General features: G+C 41.0%; 2 protein-coding genes across 2 annotated transcripts in view; one reads left to right on the top strand and one right to left on the bottom strand.

Annotated features, from left to right (window-relative positions):
- Positions 1-776, bottom strand: part of arl6ip1 (ARL6 interacting reticulophagy regulator 1) — an 8,450-nt gene extending 7,674 nt beyond the window's left edge. Inside the window, exon 1 of the mRNA XM_020587933.1 lies at positions 581-776. Within this exon, the coding sequence (XP_020443589.1) occupies positions 581-736 (156 nt within the window). The 5' untranslated portion in view covers positions 737-776. The remainder of the gene's footprint in view (positions 1-580) is intronic.
- Positions 777-2,340: 1,564 nt separating this feature from the next.
- srrm2 (serine/arginine repetitive matrix 2) overlaps positions 2,341-17,685 on the top strand; it is a 19,458-nt gene continuing 4,113 nt past the window's right edge. Inside the window, exons 1-13 of the mRNA XM_020587913.1 lie at positions 2,341-2,524; positions 3,544-3,795; positions 3,987-4,082; positions 8,792-8,980; positions 11,039-11,122; positions 11,199-11,267; positions 11,348-11,377; positions 11,620-11,736; positions 12,479-12,620; positions 12,778-13,823; positions 13,860-14,726; positions 16,525-17,190; positions 17,335-17,406. Of these exons, the coding sequence (XP_020443569.1) occupies positions 3,548-3,795; positions 3,987-4,082; positions 8,792-8,980; positions 11,039-11,122; positions 11,199-11,267; positions 11,348-11,377; positions 11,620-11,736; positions 12,479-12,620; positions 12,778-13,823; positions 13,860-14,726; positions 16,525-17,190; positions 17,335-17,406 (3,626 nt within the window). The 5' untranslated portion in view covers positions 2,341-2,524; positions 3,544-3,547. The remainder of the gene's footprint in view (positions 2,525-3,543; positions 3,796-3,986; positions 4,083-8,791; positions 8,981-11,038; positions 11,123-11,198; positions 11,268-11,347; positions 11,378-11,619; positions 11,737-12,478; positions 12,621-12,777; positions 13,824-13,859; positions 14,727-16,524; positions 17,191-17,334; positions 17,407-17,685) is intronic.

Here is a 17,685-nt window from a genome sequence, read left to right as displayed (position 1 = left end):
CAAGTCTTTCTGTGGGCGTATGCTTTAAACAATAAGGCCACGATAATGTTATGTTCCATCAACGACATGACTGTGCAATAACCTACTTCTCAATGCAAGAAAGAGGAACTGATCAGTGATGGCTAGCTCAGCGTTACATTATGTCGAATGAAGATGTCTTTACTGGATATCACACATAGGTTTGACACAACCAATGATAGTTAACGTTATCACCGACTAGCAAGTGGAACGTCTCTACTAAAGCTAAACAGCTAACGGCTAACTAAACAGCCAGCGAACCAGGGTCACCGTCAAAACGGAGTGGTAGTACTTTGACAGATTAATGGATAAACGAATGAAGCGTTACTGTAACTCGTTAGACATAAATCTACTTATGGTTATTGGGGTTGTTAAATTCATGCTCACTGAACAAATCCAGCAAATTACAAAAGCGGACCACCTACGACTACATGAACGCCGCCAGATTACCAGCAGCAGTTTACGCTAATGCTAACATTACTAGTTAACTAGATATATTAAACACGCACAACCGATAGAACCCTTAAGAATTTCTACAGCATAACACGTGGTTAATACTCACTAACGTATTTGTCCTTTTGTTGTCGCCTTCAGCCATCGTGAACAAACCAGCGTCGTCTGAGTTTGGAAATGTTAGTGAATTTCGTTTTATTTGAGTAACGAAATACTCCGCAGAGCAACCAACACACCAGCGATCTACTCTCGCTTCGGGGGTCATTAACGACCAACCACTGACAGGATGTTTTTTTATCTCAAAATTTACGTCAAACATCCAATAGCATTGTGGGAAATGTCGTTTTTGCATTTATGTCACATATTACTGTAGTTGTCACGAGACGGTTGCATTACAGCTGATTTTGTATATTGAGCAGATTTTTTAAAAATTAAATCCAATAGTATACAACTTAATAATAATGTGATAAGCAGCAATGCTGAGACCAAACCTACACCCTTTGTCTCGGGGAAAATTAAATTTTTGCCAATTTCATATTGTGAAGACAAGACTTATATAAACCAAGTTGTTTCTGCATATAAATACTAGTACATGCATTCACCTCATTTTTTGAGCTGTAGGTCACGTCTAAGATGATAATTCACCATTGTAATATAATAATAATTCAAAAAACAAGGAAAAGAATGCCATGGGCTCATTTAACAGTAGTTAAAGAATATGTACTGTAATAACAGCTAACCAACTATGACTGCATGCGGGTCACTGATTTATTCCAGTTTTAGAACAGAAAATTCCTCAAAATTTTTAAAAGGTTGAAGCAGCAAACTAACTATCAAACAAACTGCAGAATGTCTCTGCTTTGCTGGGCTGATGATCCAACATTATACACTACACTACGCTGTTTACTTAGACTCCGACATTCACACCAAGATGTTATGTTTAGATGGCTGGTGCATAATTTATGCTACTTTCAAACTAAAATTCATATTAAACCTGTTACAAGGTTAACTGTAAAATCTTAGCCTTCGACACACTTAAATTCTGGCATCAAATTCTACAGCAGTCAGGCAAGAAGTCAGAGAAAGAAATCAAGCTCATGTGGATGCCAGCACACACTGGCATACATGGGAACGAGAAGGTAGTTAAACTAGCCGTGAACTAGCCAATCAAGTTGTCAGTAGCACGTGTTGAAAGCCGCATTAAATTCTCAAAGTCAGAAGAGAATGGTTTGGTGTGAAATATATACAAGAATGGCATGAAAGATGGGATCATGAGTCAAAGGGAAGACACCTGAATTCATTACAGAATAAAGTGAGGGCAACCAGGAGCAGAGTCAATTTGAGAAAACAACAGGTAATAATTAGTAGGTTGAGGACTGGGCATAGTAGGCTAGCCTCAAGAGCACATTAGTCATTATAGGGAAACACTGGACATGTTTCTGTGTGCAATGTCAGGAAGCAAAATTGATACAGTATATTATCATTTCATGCAGAGGAAACTTTAGAAACAATTACTCAATTACAAAAGCTAGGACTATCAGATTGTAATTTGAAAAGTATTTTAGAATATGGAAGTACTATGCAAAGAAGGTTTTGTTTGACTATTTGAGAACAACTGAACTGATGAGCAGATTATAAAGATGTAAACTAAGAGGGTTAGAATGGACCACAAACAGGAAGTGGCGATAACTAAGCATGCCATCCGCCGGAAAACCCAAGAGCAGAAGAAGATGGGGTATTATGTCATTCCTCCTACTAGCTTCTTGACGCACAGTTCTTACCAGTTGGTGGCGGTAATGCATCTATTCGTTGTTTGCCAACAGCCAATAGAACTCGAAGAAGAAGAAGAAGAAGTCGACGACGACGACTCTCGATCCTCCTGTTGAAGACCAGATCACATAGCGTTAGTTGAAAGCTAATCGACCACATTTTTTAAATCCGTTCTAAATACGCAGTTAACTTAAGATCGTTTACTGTGTCTGATTCTAAAGGACGCTATTAAATCCAGATTCTTTCAGATATTGTTTTCTCTTCGTTCCTGGAGAAGACAGTGGTACGTAAAAAAATACGGTAGCTAACGTTAGCTAGCGTGATGCTAGATAGGAATTTTGGCTATGCGTCAGGGTTGTTGGACCTTCACAGATATAGCTAAAGCACTAAATCTGCCAAGTTGTTAACGTATCTGTTTGTTAAACCAACGAGTTTTAACCCTTTAGCTATATGTGACAGTTTTTGATTGTTCGTGTTAGCGCTAGGCATAACGAGCCCCCACCTTGCATACAGATGTAACAGCAGGCCTGTTCTGGCGCACGTGTTAATTCGCCATTTATCTGGAATTATTAGGATATGAATAAGTTGGTATGTTTAGATGTAGTCAAATACGCCTAAATCCACCCGGTGTTGCATAAATCTTACCGTAAGTACGCTACTTTGCGAGAAACCCAGGCCACACCACACAAAACCGTGTCAACAAAATGTCGCCTGAACAAAACCATAGTCGTTCGTGGTGATGTTTCAGTGATTTCGTGAAACTGAATTGTTACTGTTGTTGTTGTTGTTGTTTTGTCACCCACCTTCATAAGTTCAAAGCTTGGAGTACAATTGGGTAACTTGAATTGCTAGTAATTGGTTTATGTCAGCCATTTTGGATTAGTAATTTCCTCAACTTTTCAAAATGCTTAAAAGGGCAAACTGCAGAGGAATTTACTGAAGCTTGCAATAATTAAGACATTATTTACATTTAATGGCAAGGGTACTGAGTTTTATTCTGTTTTTTTTTCTTTATTTTTGAGATACTCAGTGCATAAAAATGTGTGCTAAAATGATGCCCGTCTTAATATGATGTAGACATTTTCATTAACATGGTCAACATCTATGCTTCATGTAAAAGATGACTTGCACCCTTCAACACCCTACACAGAAAGTTAAAGATGAAAAATAGAGGATGAAATGGGATTGTTATTCTCAGGAAACAAACGTTTGCTCTTTTTTATAGTCAATTTTTCATTGCCTTCCATTTTTTAGTTTTGTTTAATGTTTAACTTTTAATGCACCTCTGTTTTAATTTTGCAGAGCCATGTACAATGGGATTGGCCTGACGACTCCTCGAGGCAGTGGCACAAATGGCTATGTGCAACGCAACCTGTCAAGCCTGCGTGTCAAACGGCCGCGGGATGAGCGTAGTGGCGAGCGGGATGAAAAGGATCGAGAGAGGCTGGAGAGTCAGCTCAATAGGCAGCCCAATGCTGAAATCTTGGAACACCAGCGGAAGAGGCAGCTGGAGGTCAAGTGTGCTGAGCTGCAAGACATGATGGAGGAGCAAGGGTAAATAAGAAATTTAAAAAAGACATTTGCATCAGGCTGCTGTAATACACTGATTTTCACTAACTTTAACTGGGTTGCAATCACTTAAAATAGAGTAACTTGAACTGAAACAATTAGTTGATTGATCATTTCAAGAAGTATAATAGCATTTTTGTTTCATTAACCTTTATACACTTTTAAATTTTGATCAGGTATTCTGCTGAGGAGATTGAGGAGAAGGTGAACAGTTTCCGCATGATGCTGCAGGAGAAGCAGGAGCCAACTCCTGCAACCACTGAGAGACCAGTGTAAGTAAAACTTGAATTTATATGCTTCATAAAAATGTTTTTTAAATTATAGGGTTTTATGACTAGGTTGTGTGGAGAAAACCTCAAAATGATAGAGACTGATAGCAATACTCGATTCAACTGTCTGCTCAGTAGAGCTGCACTATTAATTGTCTTTCAATCTTAATTCAGTCCCTTATGCAATCTCATTTTCTGGCTCGCATTTGAATCAGGGTTGCATCAGGAAGGGGCATCCGGCATAAAAACGTGCCTAATGTCAACTTGTGACGATTTGCTGTGGTGACCCCTGAGGGGAAAAAGCCGAAGGTGATATTCATGCAATCTCATTTTCATGTGACGATGATTCTGCCGTCATAATGCCGTTTGCATTGGCAGGGAGATCCCTTGCATCAAACTAAGTCCTTATTAGTCGCTAAGCTGTGTTAACCAATAGAAGGTATGCGTTACATCACGTGATGCACTGTACAAGAGAAGACTGATTCAAAACAAATCCAACATGTAAAAAAAGATGTTGGTCAGAGGCATACATGTGCAAGCAGTGTTTTGCAGCTCCCGGTTGTAACTTGACAAACCTGTATAACCGCTTGAAATGTCACCACAAACACAACATGATGAAATTCAGAATACAAAAAGGGACTGAAGGTAGATCTTTCTGGTTTGCATTTGGAGAGGGAAAAGCTAACATGAATAAATTGACCGTAGATCCAATGTTGTGAAAGCAGCCGCCCTCAGTAATTGGACAAGGATTCAGTGTCTGGGTCACAGGGCTGTGGGTGAGCTGTGTGTGATAATTGTCCATAGGGCTGCAACTAATGATTACTTTAATAATCTGTCAATTATTTGTACTTTTAATTGGGTGTATAAAAACACACAAATCTATTTTCTACATTATAAAAACAAATGCATTCATTTAAACAATGCTTATGTGGTGTTTTTAATGCAGTGCATTATTAATTATTAAAGAACAGTGTTCATAAAGTACATAACAGGTCCTTACAGTGTTGGCAAAAACAAATTTTTATGTTGTAAAATAATTTAGGCTATATGTTCATAAAACATACCATGCTAATGTAAGGGGCCAGTACAAACATGACTGCTACTGCTGATGGTTAAAAGTAAATCTGAGTAGTAGGAGGAACACTGTCAGCTATATAACTTTGTTTTGCTTATTAAAATAATGTTTGGCTGTTCACATCTTGGGGCAGCACGGTGGCACAGTGGTTAGCGCCGTTGCCTCACAGCGAGAAGGTTCCGGGTTCGGGCCCCACCTGGGACCTTTCTGTGTGGAGTTTGCATGTTCTCCCCGTGCTTGCGTGGGTTCTCTCCGGGTACTCCGGCTTCCTCCCACTGACCAAAGACATGCAGCTTAGGTTGATTGGTGTCTCTAAATTGCCCATAGGAGTGCGTGCGTGTGTGTGGTTGTTCGTCTATGTGTTAGCCCTGCGATGGATTGGCGACCTGTCCAGGGTGTACCCCGCCTTCGCCCGATTGTCGACCGGGATTGGGTTCGGGCCCCACCCGTGACCCCGTTCAGGGACTAAGGGGTAGAAAATGAATGAATGAATGTTCACATCTTTCATATTTATATAAATGAAAGGCAAATGCATTTAACACAGCCTACACAACCCACCTTTATGTTCCTTAATATAAAATTAGCATCATTATATAGGCAGCAGCGTAATCGCATTACTTAAAATCAGGTGTATCTTAATTTTCGTTTACTAATTTCTTATTATTAAATAGAATTAATGCCTGACTTGGCTCCAAGTTCCCCTTCTTCTGTAATGTTAACTTTAGTGTGTCTTTTATTGAGGTATTAATGCATTAGCATCATGCTCCCCTTACTATGACCTATAGCCTACGTTTTGCATATTTGGCACTGGGCAGTCTTCTTTCTGATTGTAACAAAAAGTGCTCCCAAATACAGCACTCTTTATTTTCCAGTTGCCTATATAAAATATGCATTTGTCGGATTTCTCATCTGTGATGATAATATTAATAATAGTAAGGTCTGACTCTGATTTCTATTCAAGGTCAAAGGTCCAGAACAATCAGTGATAAGGAAATGACTTATGTTAAACTTGCTTCTATCTTGCACGCAACAAACACTCACTGGCCACTTTATTAGGTACACCTGTACAAATGTATGCACTTCAGTGCAACACTTCCACCTTACCATCTGTGTTTATGAAGCTCAGAATGTTTCAGTTTTTGGTGAAATTGTCATAAATGTATAATTTCATTTATATGAGGTGTTTCTAATATTCTGACCCTCGCATGTATGTAGCTGGGGAGGACAAAGATGTCGAGACACCTCTAAATATATAATGTAGTCTAGTACAACACCTTCTTTAACTATGACCTTGATAATAAACATATAAATTAGTCTTCATTGAAGTTTAAAGCAGTCTGAGACAAATTACTTTCAAGCCTAGTGGAATAAATGCAAATATTGGACTGTCGGAGACAAACAACCTGTTTGTTGATTCACAGGAAAATTTTAACTGTCAAATTTTGCTGTCCTCTGTATTCTCAATTTCTGTGCAAATCAAACACAAGGGCCTCATGTTGGATTGGGGCAAAATGAATGCATATTTCTCTGTCCACTTGTCTTTGAAAACATTTTTTTATCAACTGTTCTTTTGTTTGTTCTGTTGGATAGTGACATCCTCACTGCATTGGTGACATAATGTACACTGACAGAAGACGTCAAAGTCTCACTTTCTCATGCCCGAAGAACAGAATGTGAACATCTATTAGCCATTACCTAACTCGGTCGCCTGTTAGCTGACCCTTGAGCTTTGTCACTTGTTGACATTAAACGTCATATGCTCACTGGGTTGTCAACAACGCTGTAACAGTGATGTCAAACAGGAAAACAATTCTTGGACCAGGTTTGCTGTAATGATCACCAAATAAATTATATTTTACAAAACAACTTGCTGATAAGTATAAAACATTTGTTTCAAAGTAGGAAATGTACACTTCATTACATTGTAGTGTATTATTTAGGGGTGCACCGAACTTTCGGCCACCGAAAATTTTCGGCCGAAAAGGCCATTTTTATTTCGGGCTGGAATAAAAAAAACAAAAAAAAAACACAGTTTTTAAAAAGTTTTGCAGTTTTTAAAAAGCCATTTTCGGTTTCGTTTCGGTTTTCGACCAAGTGCATCCTAAATTTTCGGTTTCGGCCCAGAATTTTCATTTTGGTGCATCAGTAGTATTATTGCATTCCTAATACGAGGTGTGGGCTGGGTCTAGATTGACTTGCCATTCAGTCCAGACTTTGAGAAACCCTGGTCTAGACCTTGCTTTATAGTGTCCTGAGATGACTTTTGTTGTTAATTTATGCTATAGGAATTAAACAGAGATTAAAAATATATCTGAAATTGAAATATAATGGCAAGTGACTGTCACACACACTTCAGTTGTAAGCGCTGTCCATGCATCTGTGGTCAGAGACACCTTTTCAACACTTGTCAAAGGACCGCAGAGCTCACATGCATTATCGTCACACAGTTTATAACAGTTGTGCAAATTTGAAAACTGTGATAAACGTAGCACTTCCACCATTCCTGTTGAATATAAAATGTAACATTGAAGTTCTGTGGCATATTAATATAGAACTCTGTAATACAGTGGTTTTTAGCCTTTGTAGGAGTGTAACCCTCTGTCAAAATGAAATTATTTCACAACCCCCGCCCAGAGTGGCAAGTTTGGGAGGGCATAATATTACAGTTGGCAGTTTAAATGTTTCATTTAAGGTGGGTGCATGTTTTTACTTTAACTTGGTGATTGTGAGCGTTTTGTATTTTTATGTTCTCAACAATTTAATGTAGGCATCCATCATAACGAGCATCTTGAATGGGATTAGACATTTTGACAGTGGGAGAGTGAAGACCTCTCATTTCTGCAAGTTTGTTGTTGTGTTCAGCTTGTTCAACAGGTGTTTTACTACTCTCGCTGCTGGATTTTGTTGCACACATCGAACATTGTTGTCACAGTAAAATACTAACTATTCTACCTCGTCATCTTGTCTGCTATGTGTGTGTGCTAACAGACACTCTGTCTTGTCTGTGGGTGCTCCTTTAAGTAGTACTGGTGCATAGTGTCCAACAACATTTACAAGTACTAGTACTAGAGGGTGGTATCAGACCTGATGCTAGTATTGTGCATCCCTAGTTACCTGGTGGTGGTGGTGTTCTCTTTCTCCTGATTAGCAGCTGGCAAACCAGCCTGCAGGTGCATTACTGCCAGCTACCAAACTGGAGTGTGGAACAGTAGTGCTCACAGTCACTGACCCAGTCGTATCTACTCTTGGCCATCTCATACATTTACATGACTTAGACCGAACTAATCGACAATAACATTTATTGCCAACTAATCGACAATAACATTTATTGCCAACTATTTTTATTATCATCGATTTTTATTGATCAGTTGTTGCAGCCCGAATTGTGTGTATGGTAATGTTCATAAGAGAGCATTTCTTTGGTTAGGAATTGTGAGAGAAAATTGTGATTCAGTTCAAAATGGAAAAAAAATATTGTGGTTCATATTTTACCCAGAGTCTTGTGGCCCTGCTGTTCAGTGTTGGATTACTGTGACTGTGCTGCAATATTTTATCTTCATTGAATACCCAGAGCATATAATGAGTTTATATTGGACAGTGTTTGTAACGAAAAGCTTTTTGGTTTGTTTTCTCTCAGGGTGACCGAGACTCATGCCCTGGCTGCAGCCAACCAGCAAAAGAATGACCGTCTTCGTGCTGCCTTTGGTATTGCCAGCGACTATGTGGATGGATCATCCTTCCATGCTGACCGCAAGGAGAGAGAGAAGGAGAAGAGAGAGCAGGAACACCTGGAAAGGGAGAGGCAGCTGCAGCAACAAAAATATATGTGAGTAGGATATGCACCATTTCAGTCAAACCAAGTAACAGAGCTGAGCAGTGTGGCTACATTTTATATACCGTATTTTCCGGACTATAAGTCGCTCCTGAGTATACGTCACACCAGCCAAAAAATGCATAATGAAGAAGAAAAAAACATATAAGTCGCACTGGACTATAAGTCGCACTTTTTGGGGGAAATTTATTTCAGAAAAATCAGAGACCAAGAACATACATTTCATCTTGAAAGGCAAGTTATCTTAATAACAATAAAATGGAGAACAACAGGCTGAATATGCGTCTGGTAACGTAACGTGAATAGGCGGTATGTTAACGTAACATATTAACAGTTGTCCGTGCTCTGATAGAGAGGCGGTTGCGTTGCATGAAGCGGTAACACCAAGAAGGTCCTCCCGCAAAGTCATTTATATTCATCGCCTTGGCAACTACCTTGGCATGGAGACGTAACTGCACCGTTGACAAGCCTCTCCTGGCAGCACGTTGTTCAAGCACCCATTTGCGAACTTGTTCCTCTAGCTGTGGCCATCTAGCTTTTAGCCCGCGATTAGCTTTTTTTGTTTTCTTCATTGCAGTTAGAGTATCCTCCGCTTTTCACTAGTCCCTCATAAGTTTCTCGTTCACTCCAAACTTTCTTTCTGCTGCTCGATTACCGTTTTCGGCTGCATATTTCACTACTTGCAGCTTGTAATCTGCAGAATATGATTTTCTTTTTGGGGGCATTTGTGGTCAGTCTTTCTCAGTTGTCATTATAGGCTGATGTTTACATTTTCAGTGGTACAGTAGTGATAGGCGCGTAGATACTGGCACACAAGCCGAGAGTGCCCTCTCGCGGCTGTCAGTGTGAAAATAATGAACGTGAAATTTCAATCTACGGTAATATTTTAAAAAAACATACATAAGTCGCTCCGGAGTATACGTTGCAGGACCAGCCAAACCATGAAAAAAAGTGCGACTTATAGTCCGGAAAATACGGTAATTCTTATTTATGCTGATTGTTATGCATAAGAAGTTTTTTTTTTTTTTTTTTTTTTTTTTTTTTTTTTTCCTTCTTCTACCAGGAAGGGTTGGGCAATAAAAATTCACCCATTTGTAACAACAAATGGGCTAAAATAATACCACTTAGTATGTAGTGCTGTCAAAAACATTTTTTTTAAAAACATATCAATTTTGAAAATTAGGAAAAGTTTCACTACTCCTTTTCCGTAGTATGGTTACATTGATACCCACTGCTCTTTCTTTGCTCCAACAACAAGTTTAGACACACAGCTGCAGTACCCATAGCCCTGCCTCCTCTCACTCACTCACAGTTCTGTGTCATATATTGTGTGGTTTGTTATGGTGTTAGCCTGTTACAGATGCCAAGTGCAGAACCTCTGCTACCAGTTTTGATTGACAAAACGGCACTGCTGTTTAGCGATGCTACAGACAAGTGGTAACAATAGGTACTAATACAACCGATACTGACTCACGGTGCACCACACACAATGCACACTCCGGTGCACAGAATTTGCACCTGTGTTGCGTTTTGACCAACAGCACATTGATAACATGGATTGTTTACAACACTGTTTAGAGTCGACCACAGACCCTGTTTGCAAAAGACAAGTGAGAAAACGAAACTCAGATAATCCATACTGACAAACTAGAGCGTATTTGCTATGGCGGTGATAAAGATCAGATGCAATGATCGGGCGGAGGGGGGGGCGGGGGGGTCGTCGTCGTCCCACTGTCTCTTGTGAGATTATTCCCCAGGTCTACATTTGTTCTGCTGTTCTCTGCTACTAGCTAAGAAAAGAAAGTCATACCTTGTTGTCATATTACAGCCATGTTATACTTAAAAATAAAGTGTAAAGTTTTATGCCCTCAATTGGGTGGCAATATTTCCCTGTGGTATCAAATATTAATTTTCAAGATATCAAATCAAAGGTAGAAATTCCAGTATCATGACCGCACTATTAGTATGTTCACTCACTACATAGGCAAATGTACACTCACCAACCAGTATTAATATTGTTCCTGACTCAAGGTCTGTTGTCCTTGCTCTTAGGTTAGTGGAAGATTCTGACGAGTCAGGTTCTCCTCCCAAGAAGCGCAGTCGGAAGAAGAAAAAGAGAAACAAGAATAGGGAGAGGTGAGAAACCTAACTTGATAAGAGCTGAAAATGTACTAAGACAAGTGGGTCTGACAGTTTTTGGTTTCTCTCTCAGCAGCTCAGAGAGTCCCTCCCTATCTCCTCAAAGAGAGAAGAAGAAATCCAAAAAGAAGAAAAAGAAACGGTATACTGCTACTAGTTTCTTTTTAATGTTTCACCTAGTGATTTTATGTTGGCAGTGATTAACAGAAAAATTTCTTTCAGTGAGGCATCAGAAGAGGAGGAAGAAGACAGGTACATACTTTTAAATTAGATTATCATATATCTTTTGCCTTGTCAGCAATCTGTAGATCATTGCTTTGTTCCTGTAAATGCAAAATTATATTAAAGTTTTGGCAGTGTCTAACTCCAAGAAGTTATTTTTGTTGCATGTTTCCATGGGATAAATAAAAAGATAATAAGGTCATTGTCACTGAATGCAAGGATTGATGTTCAGCCACATGTAAAAATGTTCTCTAACTTCTCACCCATTCAAGTTTTTCAGATGAAAAACAGAAGGTGTCAAGGAAGAAAAGACAACAGAGCAAAAGTGTGAGTCCTCCAAAAGCAAAGGTGGCCCAACACAGGAGTGTTTCCTCCAGCTCTGCTCACAGGTAAAAGAGAATTAAAAAAAAAAAGTTGAATGACCGCTGTGCGTTTCTATGCCTCCGCCAACCAGTCAAATTCAAGGCAGTGGGAGAGACATAAGGTCACCGACCTTGACCTTTGACCACCAAAATCTAATTGTTTCATCTTTAAGTCCAATTGGGCACTTGTGCTAAATTTGAAGAAATTCCCTTAATGTCTTCCTGATGTGTTGCGTTTACAAGAATGGGTCATACAGATGGACAACCTGAAAACTTAATGTCTCCATAATGCAGCTATTGCCGATGTGGAGGCATAAAGTGTGGAAATTATGTACTAACATAGCGATGAACCAATCTGCGTTGGTACCATTAGATCTGTGTCTTTATGTATACCTGGTCCGAAATGTCTGGTCAAGATAAAGCTGGAGGGTTAGTGTAGCAGCTTTCACAAATATAACATGATCCTCCAAAAATAAATCTTGCATGAAACTGCTCTGGATGAAATGAACAATTTTATTAGTAAAGTTTGACAAAGAACTCTTCATATGCCCTGCACACAGTACACTTTGGGATCAATCTAAAAACGGGCCAATTCCGAACTACAGCCAATCAGTCAGTGCATCTCTAATTTCACCATTTTTGGACTAAACCTTGTTCAAACTAGTTGATTTGAATTGTACTGAAGCCTTTAAAGAATTGCTTTGAGCTATACCCAGTCAAATTTCTGGACAAGAAAATCTCTGACTTTTTTCCTCTGTGAAATTAACAGCCAGTCTCCAGCTCCAGTGAAGTCACATCAACGGGACCAAACTGCTAGAAATGCCACCAATGAGGGAAGAATGGGGAGATCACCAGACAGGAGGAGACGGGGCTATGAGGAACATAGCCCATATCATCAGGGGGGTGAAGGGGTAAGGCTGGTTGCAGTGCTCATAGTATCCCTAAGTAAATTTGAACACATTTGTAATTATTGTACTTGTATTCTATTGTAATTATTGTACTTGTATTCTATTGTGAACATATGTATGTGTAAAATGACAGCAGCAAATGTTTTTGTCTGTCATCTAGAAGAGGCTCAATATTGAGAGAGAAAAAGGCCGACTGAGTGAGACACAGAAGACCTTCACCAAGAAGAGACATGACTCTTCGTCCCCTTCTCCACCATCACAAACAGAAAAAAGCAGGGGCAGGGAGAAAGGAAGGAGATCCAGAAGCAGACAGAAGGAAAGTGAGAAAGGGAGGCATTCAAGAAGTAAAGAAAAGGAGGGAGATAGAGGAAGACGCTCCAGGAGTAGACAGATGGAGAAAAGAAGGCGCTCCAGGAGCAGAGACTTGGAGAAGGGGAGGCGCTCCAGGAGCAGGGACGTGGAGAAGGGGAGGCGCTCCAGGAGCAGGGACGTGGAGAAGGGGAGGCGCTCAAGAAGTAGAGAAAAGAGGGACAAAGGAAGGGAGAGCATTCTTCAAAGGATGAGACATGACTCCTCCTCATCTCCTTCTCCTCCACCTAAACAGGAGACTAGGAGGGAAAGGAGCAGAGATGCTGAATGGGAAAAAGACAGGAATAAACAGGACAAAAAGACAAGACATGACTCCTCCTCCCCCTCACCTGTCCATGAAAAGGAGAGGAGTGAGGGGACGGGGCACAGGACAGAGAGAGGTCTACACTCAAGAATACCAAATGAAAGGGACAATAGGAAAGACACTGGGAAGAGACAGGAGATGTCCCCTCGCCAACATAAAAATGACAGGAGAAGAGAAAAATCCCTGTCCCCTGCATCTCGCTCCCCTATCACCAGTGGGCGTCAAAGAGAAAGGGATGACGAGAACATTAGAGAAAAAAACAGGGAGAGTGCTAAGGAGAAAGCCAGACATCCGAACAAGCAGAGTGAACAAAGCAGAGAGCGAAGTCAAGAGCGTGGCAGAAAGGAAGATGAGGTTGTCCGATCATCTGTAGAAAGTAGTCAAGATGGCTTGAGATCTGCGGAGAAAGGCAGGCATGAAAGACCAGATGTGAATGACAAGCAGCAGAAGACGAGAAGTTCACCAAGTAAGGAGAAAACTGGTGAAAAGGCAAAACGGGCTGAGAAAAGAAAAGAGAGCAGCAGCAGCAGCAGCAGGAGAAGCAGTAGTACTGGTCGGAGTGGGTGGACCAGCAGCAGCAGCAGCAGTAGCAGCAGCGATAGTGACAGTGATAGCTCCTCCTCCTCTTCCTCCTCCTCCTCTTCATCCTCCTCTGTGTCCTCATCCTCTAAAGATAAAGGCACAGTGAGGAAGGCTGGGTCAGCAGGGAGGGAAAAAAGTAGCCCCACAAAAAGTGCACCTTCTGCCATTGGGGCTGCAGTTCAAAGGTATTTAGGCAATGGTAGAAAGGAAAGCTCTGCCTCCACTTCTCAGGGGGATGGATGCAGGACATCCCAGAAGGATAGAGAAAGTGGAGGTGAGAAACATGAGAGAGAAAAACTTTCTCAAAGAGCTCCTGCAGAGAATTGCATGCCCCAGACAAAAGGTCAGGAGCGATACACCCCCACACAGATGGACAGCCCCAGCCCACCTACTTCCCCACCCAATAGAGTGCAAGCCAGTAGAGGCAGCAACATGTACTCTTCCCCTGAGCCCGAAGCAGAGAAAACAAGGGTAGAGGCAAAAGTTGGGGAAAGGGTGAGAGGCAGAGGGGGAGATGGAGCCAGGAGGCCTGCAGGGTCTAACCCCTCAGTCAGGAGGTCACGCTCTCCTCCCCAGAAAACCTCCCCTGTTTGTCGTACTCCACCAAGGCAGTATCAGGAACCCCGATCCAGAAGAGCTTCTCCTCCTCCAGCCTGGTCAGACCGGGAGAGAGAGAGGCAGCGAGACAGAGAGAAGGAGAGAGAGAGAGACAGAGAGAAGGAGAGAGAGAGGGATAGGGAGAAGGACAGAACACGTGAGCGGGATGCCAAAAGGAGCAGATCCAGGTCTAGAAGCCCAAGAAGGCGCAGCAGGTCCAGGTCAAGAAACCCAAGGAGACGAAGTCCCCTCAGCAGGTAAGACAAGACCATGCATGTACATACTGTATGCTGGGTCTTTGCTGTCTTTACATCTTGTAACCCTGCCACTAATGACTTTTTCTGATGATTACTCTGACAATTTTACTGATTAGTTGGTGAATCTAAATGATAAATTTTTCTCTAAGAATTAAATTTGACATTTTCATTTAATTCATTTTATTTTGACAACAAATCATAGGTTTACATGTTAAAAGTGCAAAACTGCAGATTTCAACTGGCAGCTCCAAAATGATTTAATTTAAGTAGGTCAAATCCCTAAATTTTAAGTTTGTTAAACTCATTAAAGAAAAAAAAAAGTTGCAGGCCTGCATAGTAAAACAACCAAACTCTAAACAACATGTTTAGAGTGTAAGAGACATTGGTCTTTAGTTAGCTGAAAGGTCAACTCATATATTTGAATCAAAGGTGTGTTATATGTGTGCTGTAATGTAAGAATGTTGGCTTGTCCACATGGTCTGGTCGTAGGCTCGCTCTTTTCTTGGAAATTGTTTCCAGCTGTGGAGAAGAGACACTCTGAAGGAGTTGATGCACATGAATACCCAACACTGGTTTAGCCTTTTCTGGGGGTTCACCATCCAGAACAGCACTTGTTTTTTCTCTTCTGGTGCTGGCACTTAGTGCTGGTGCCTCCAACAAAACTGCACATTGTACAAACCACCTGTTTTTCTGATAATTTGAAGTACTCCCATACTTTCAATCCCTTAGAGCTTTGAAAACGTATACAGTGAACCTCATTATGCAAAAGTGTATTGGACTCTTCGACTGTACTGCAGCCGCCACGATTTTCTGAACCTGCAACATTGCGCCGTTACCTAGAGCTGACTTAATAGCTGAAGCCAAAAATGACTGATGCAAGCACACAGTAGATACGTAGCGATATGGAAAGAAACATTTGTTTTAAGGAAGTGACTTTGTTATAAATCAAACACAACACATCTACAAAACAAAGCCACTAGTAAGACGATTGTGTTAATGAAAAATATCGATGATGCATTTTTATTGTCAATGTCATCTATGGCGCCGAATAATCGCAGCAGCCCTACACACATTGCGTTTTCTCCCTTCAATTCTGGTAATAAGCAAATGTACATGGTATGATAACCTTTAATTTTCTTACCATGTTGTACTGTGAAACCGGTATACCACTGCAACCCTAAGCATGAATTTTGTACAGCTGAAGAACGGCGGTAATCGCCTGCCGGTTTTTCTCCTGTTACTGGCGGTCATGATCCCACTCTGATGATAATACACTGTACAATACATTTCCAAAGCTCAATTAACCTTGTACACAGATGGTGTATAAACATATTATATACACAGTCTGTGGCTTCGTTTCACTTGATTCTGTTCACATCTGTGTCATGCTATGTTGTTGTATTTGTACTTGCACTAAACGAACTACAGACCCTGGACCTGCTCACGTTGTACATCAAACCTAAATTCAGTTTGGCTCTAAAAATAGTCGGGTGATTGAATCGGGGCTAAAATCAGGCTGAATCTGTGCAGTGTCTGCTCGGCTTAAGAAAACCACAGAGATACCTTAAGGTTAGAAAACTGCCTTTTAAGGCAATTTGTGATATTGAGCCATTTAAATAAAATTTGACCTATACAACTGTTTAGTGATGCATATTACTATGTACTTGGATGGACAGAGACAAACAATATGGATTAATTCTTTGATGTGACATCAGTATCATTTACACTGTTTTCATCAAGTTGCAAATTTTAATTCCTGACTTGGAAATCAACCATCTTTAATATTGGCTTCTTCCAGGTTCCATCGCTCTCCCTCTCCACAGCGGCGAAGAAGGAGCAGTCGCTCCCTCTCCCGAGACAGAAAGAGAGAAAGGGAACATGAGAGGCCCCGGCACAGGGAGGTAGAACATGAGAGACAAAGGGAAAAGGTGCATCTGCACCCAAAAGATGTTCCCCAACCCAGCAGGTCCTCCTCCTCGTCATCGTCCTCCAGTTCCTCCTCTTCCTCTTCATCCTCACCTTCACCGCTGTCAGAGAGGAACGACACAAAAGCACTACCAGAGAAAGACAGGAGAACAGACCGAGGGGACAGAGATCAGAAAAGTCATTCCTCTTCTTCACAGGGTGCTTTGAGAGACTCATCCCATGCTCCACCTTTAGGTAGAACAGGCTCTCAGTCAGACCCCAGTCGTGCTGATGTGAGCTCCAGAAGGGCTCCAGCTGGCAGCCAACCAGACACCAAACGAGGCCCGAGCAGAAAGCAGACACCACCAGCAGCCCCTCAGCTGCCTGACCAAACAGTCAGAAATGAGAGCACTGTAAATGGGAAGGATGTAAATGCAAATAAGAAAGCCAACAGGAGCAGCAGCTCCAGCTCCTCTTCCTCCTCTTCATCTTCTTCTTCTGCCTCCTCTTCATCCTCCTCTTCGGACGGTTCTGACTCTGAGGTGGAGCAAGAAAAGAAGTAAGTAGGAGCTAGGGAACGAGCTTGAGCTACAGAATAGCTTGTACATTTTTTTGTTTTCTCAAATAATACAGGTGACCTATGAATCATTAATTACACACTAGTTATTTAATTACCCTTGTTACCATGTTTTCTTTTTAACAGGAAGACAGGCCAAGCTCAAAGCTCTCCTTCGTCCTCCTCATCTAACACAGAAAAGGAAACAAAAAGAAGGAGGTGAGAAGATGAGAAGACACTGCAGGTTGCACTTTCACTTACTTGTAGAACAATGTGAATACTAATTTATTGAAGTCACATTTGATTTGATTTATTCTTTCAAGCATGTAAAGACAGTTGATATGACAACACACATGATTGTACACATAATCCAATATCAATTTGCTTATACCTAGTACATGCTTGAATGGAGTAGGAAGAAGTCAGACTTATCCAGTCCTACCCCATGACATCATCTTACCATCATTGGTTTGCAAGCAGTAAATGATTCACTTCTAC

Source organism: Monopterus albus, unplaced genomic scaffold, assembly GCF_001952655.1.
Source record: "Monopterus albus unplaced genomic scaffold, M_albus_1.0 scaffold488.1, whole genome shotgun sequence".
Classification (NCBI taxonomy): Eukaryota; Metazoa; Chordata; class Actinopteri; order Synbranchiformes; family Synbranchidae; genus Monopterus; species Monopterus albus.
The sequence above is the reverse complement of the archived record's forward strand: the minus strand, read 5'-3'. Positions and strand labels throughout refer to the sequence as shown.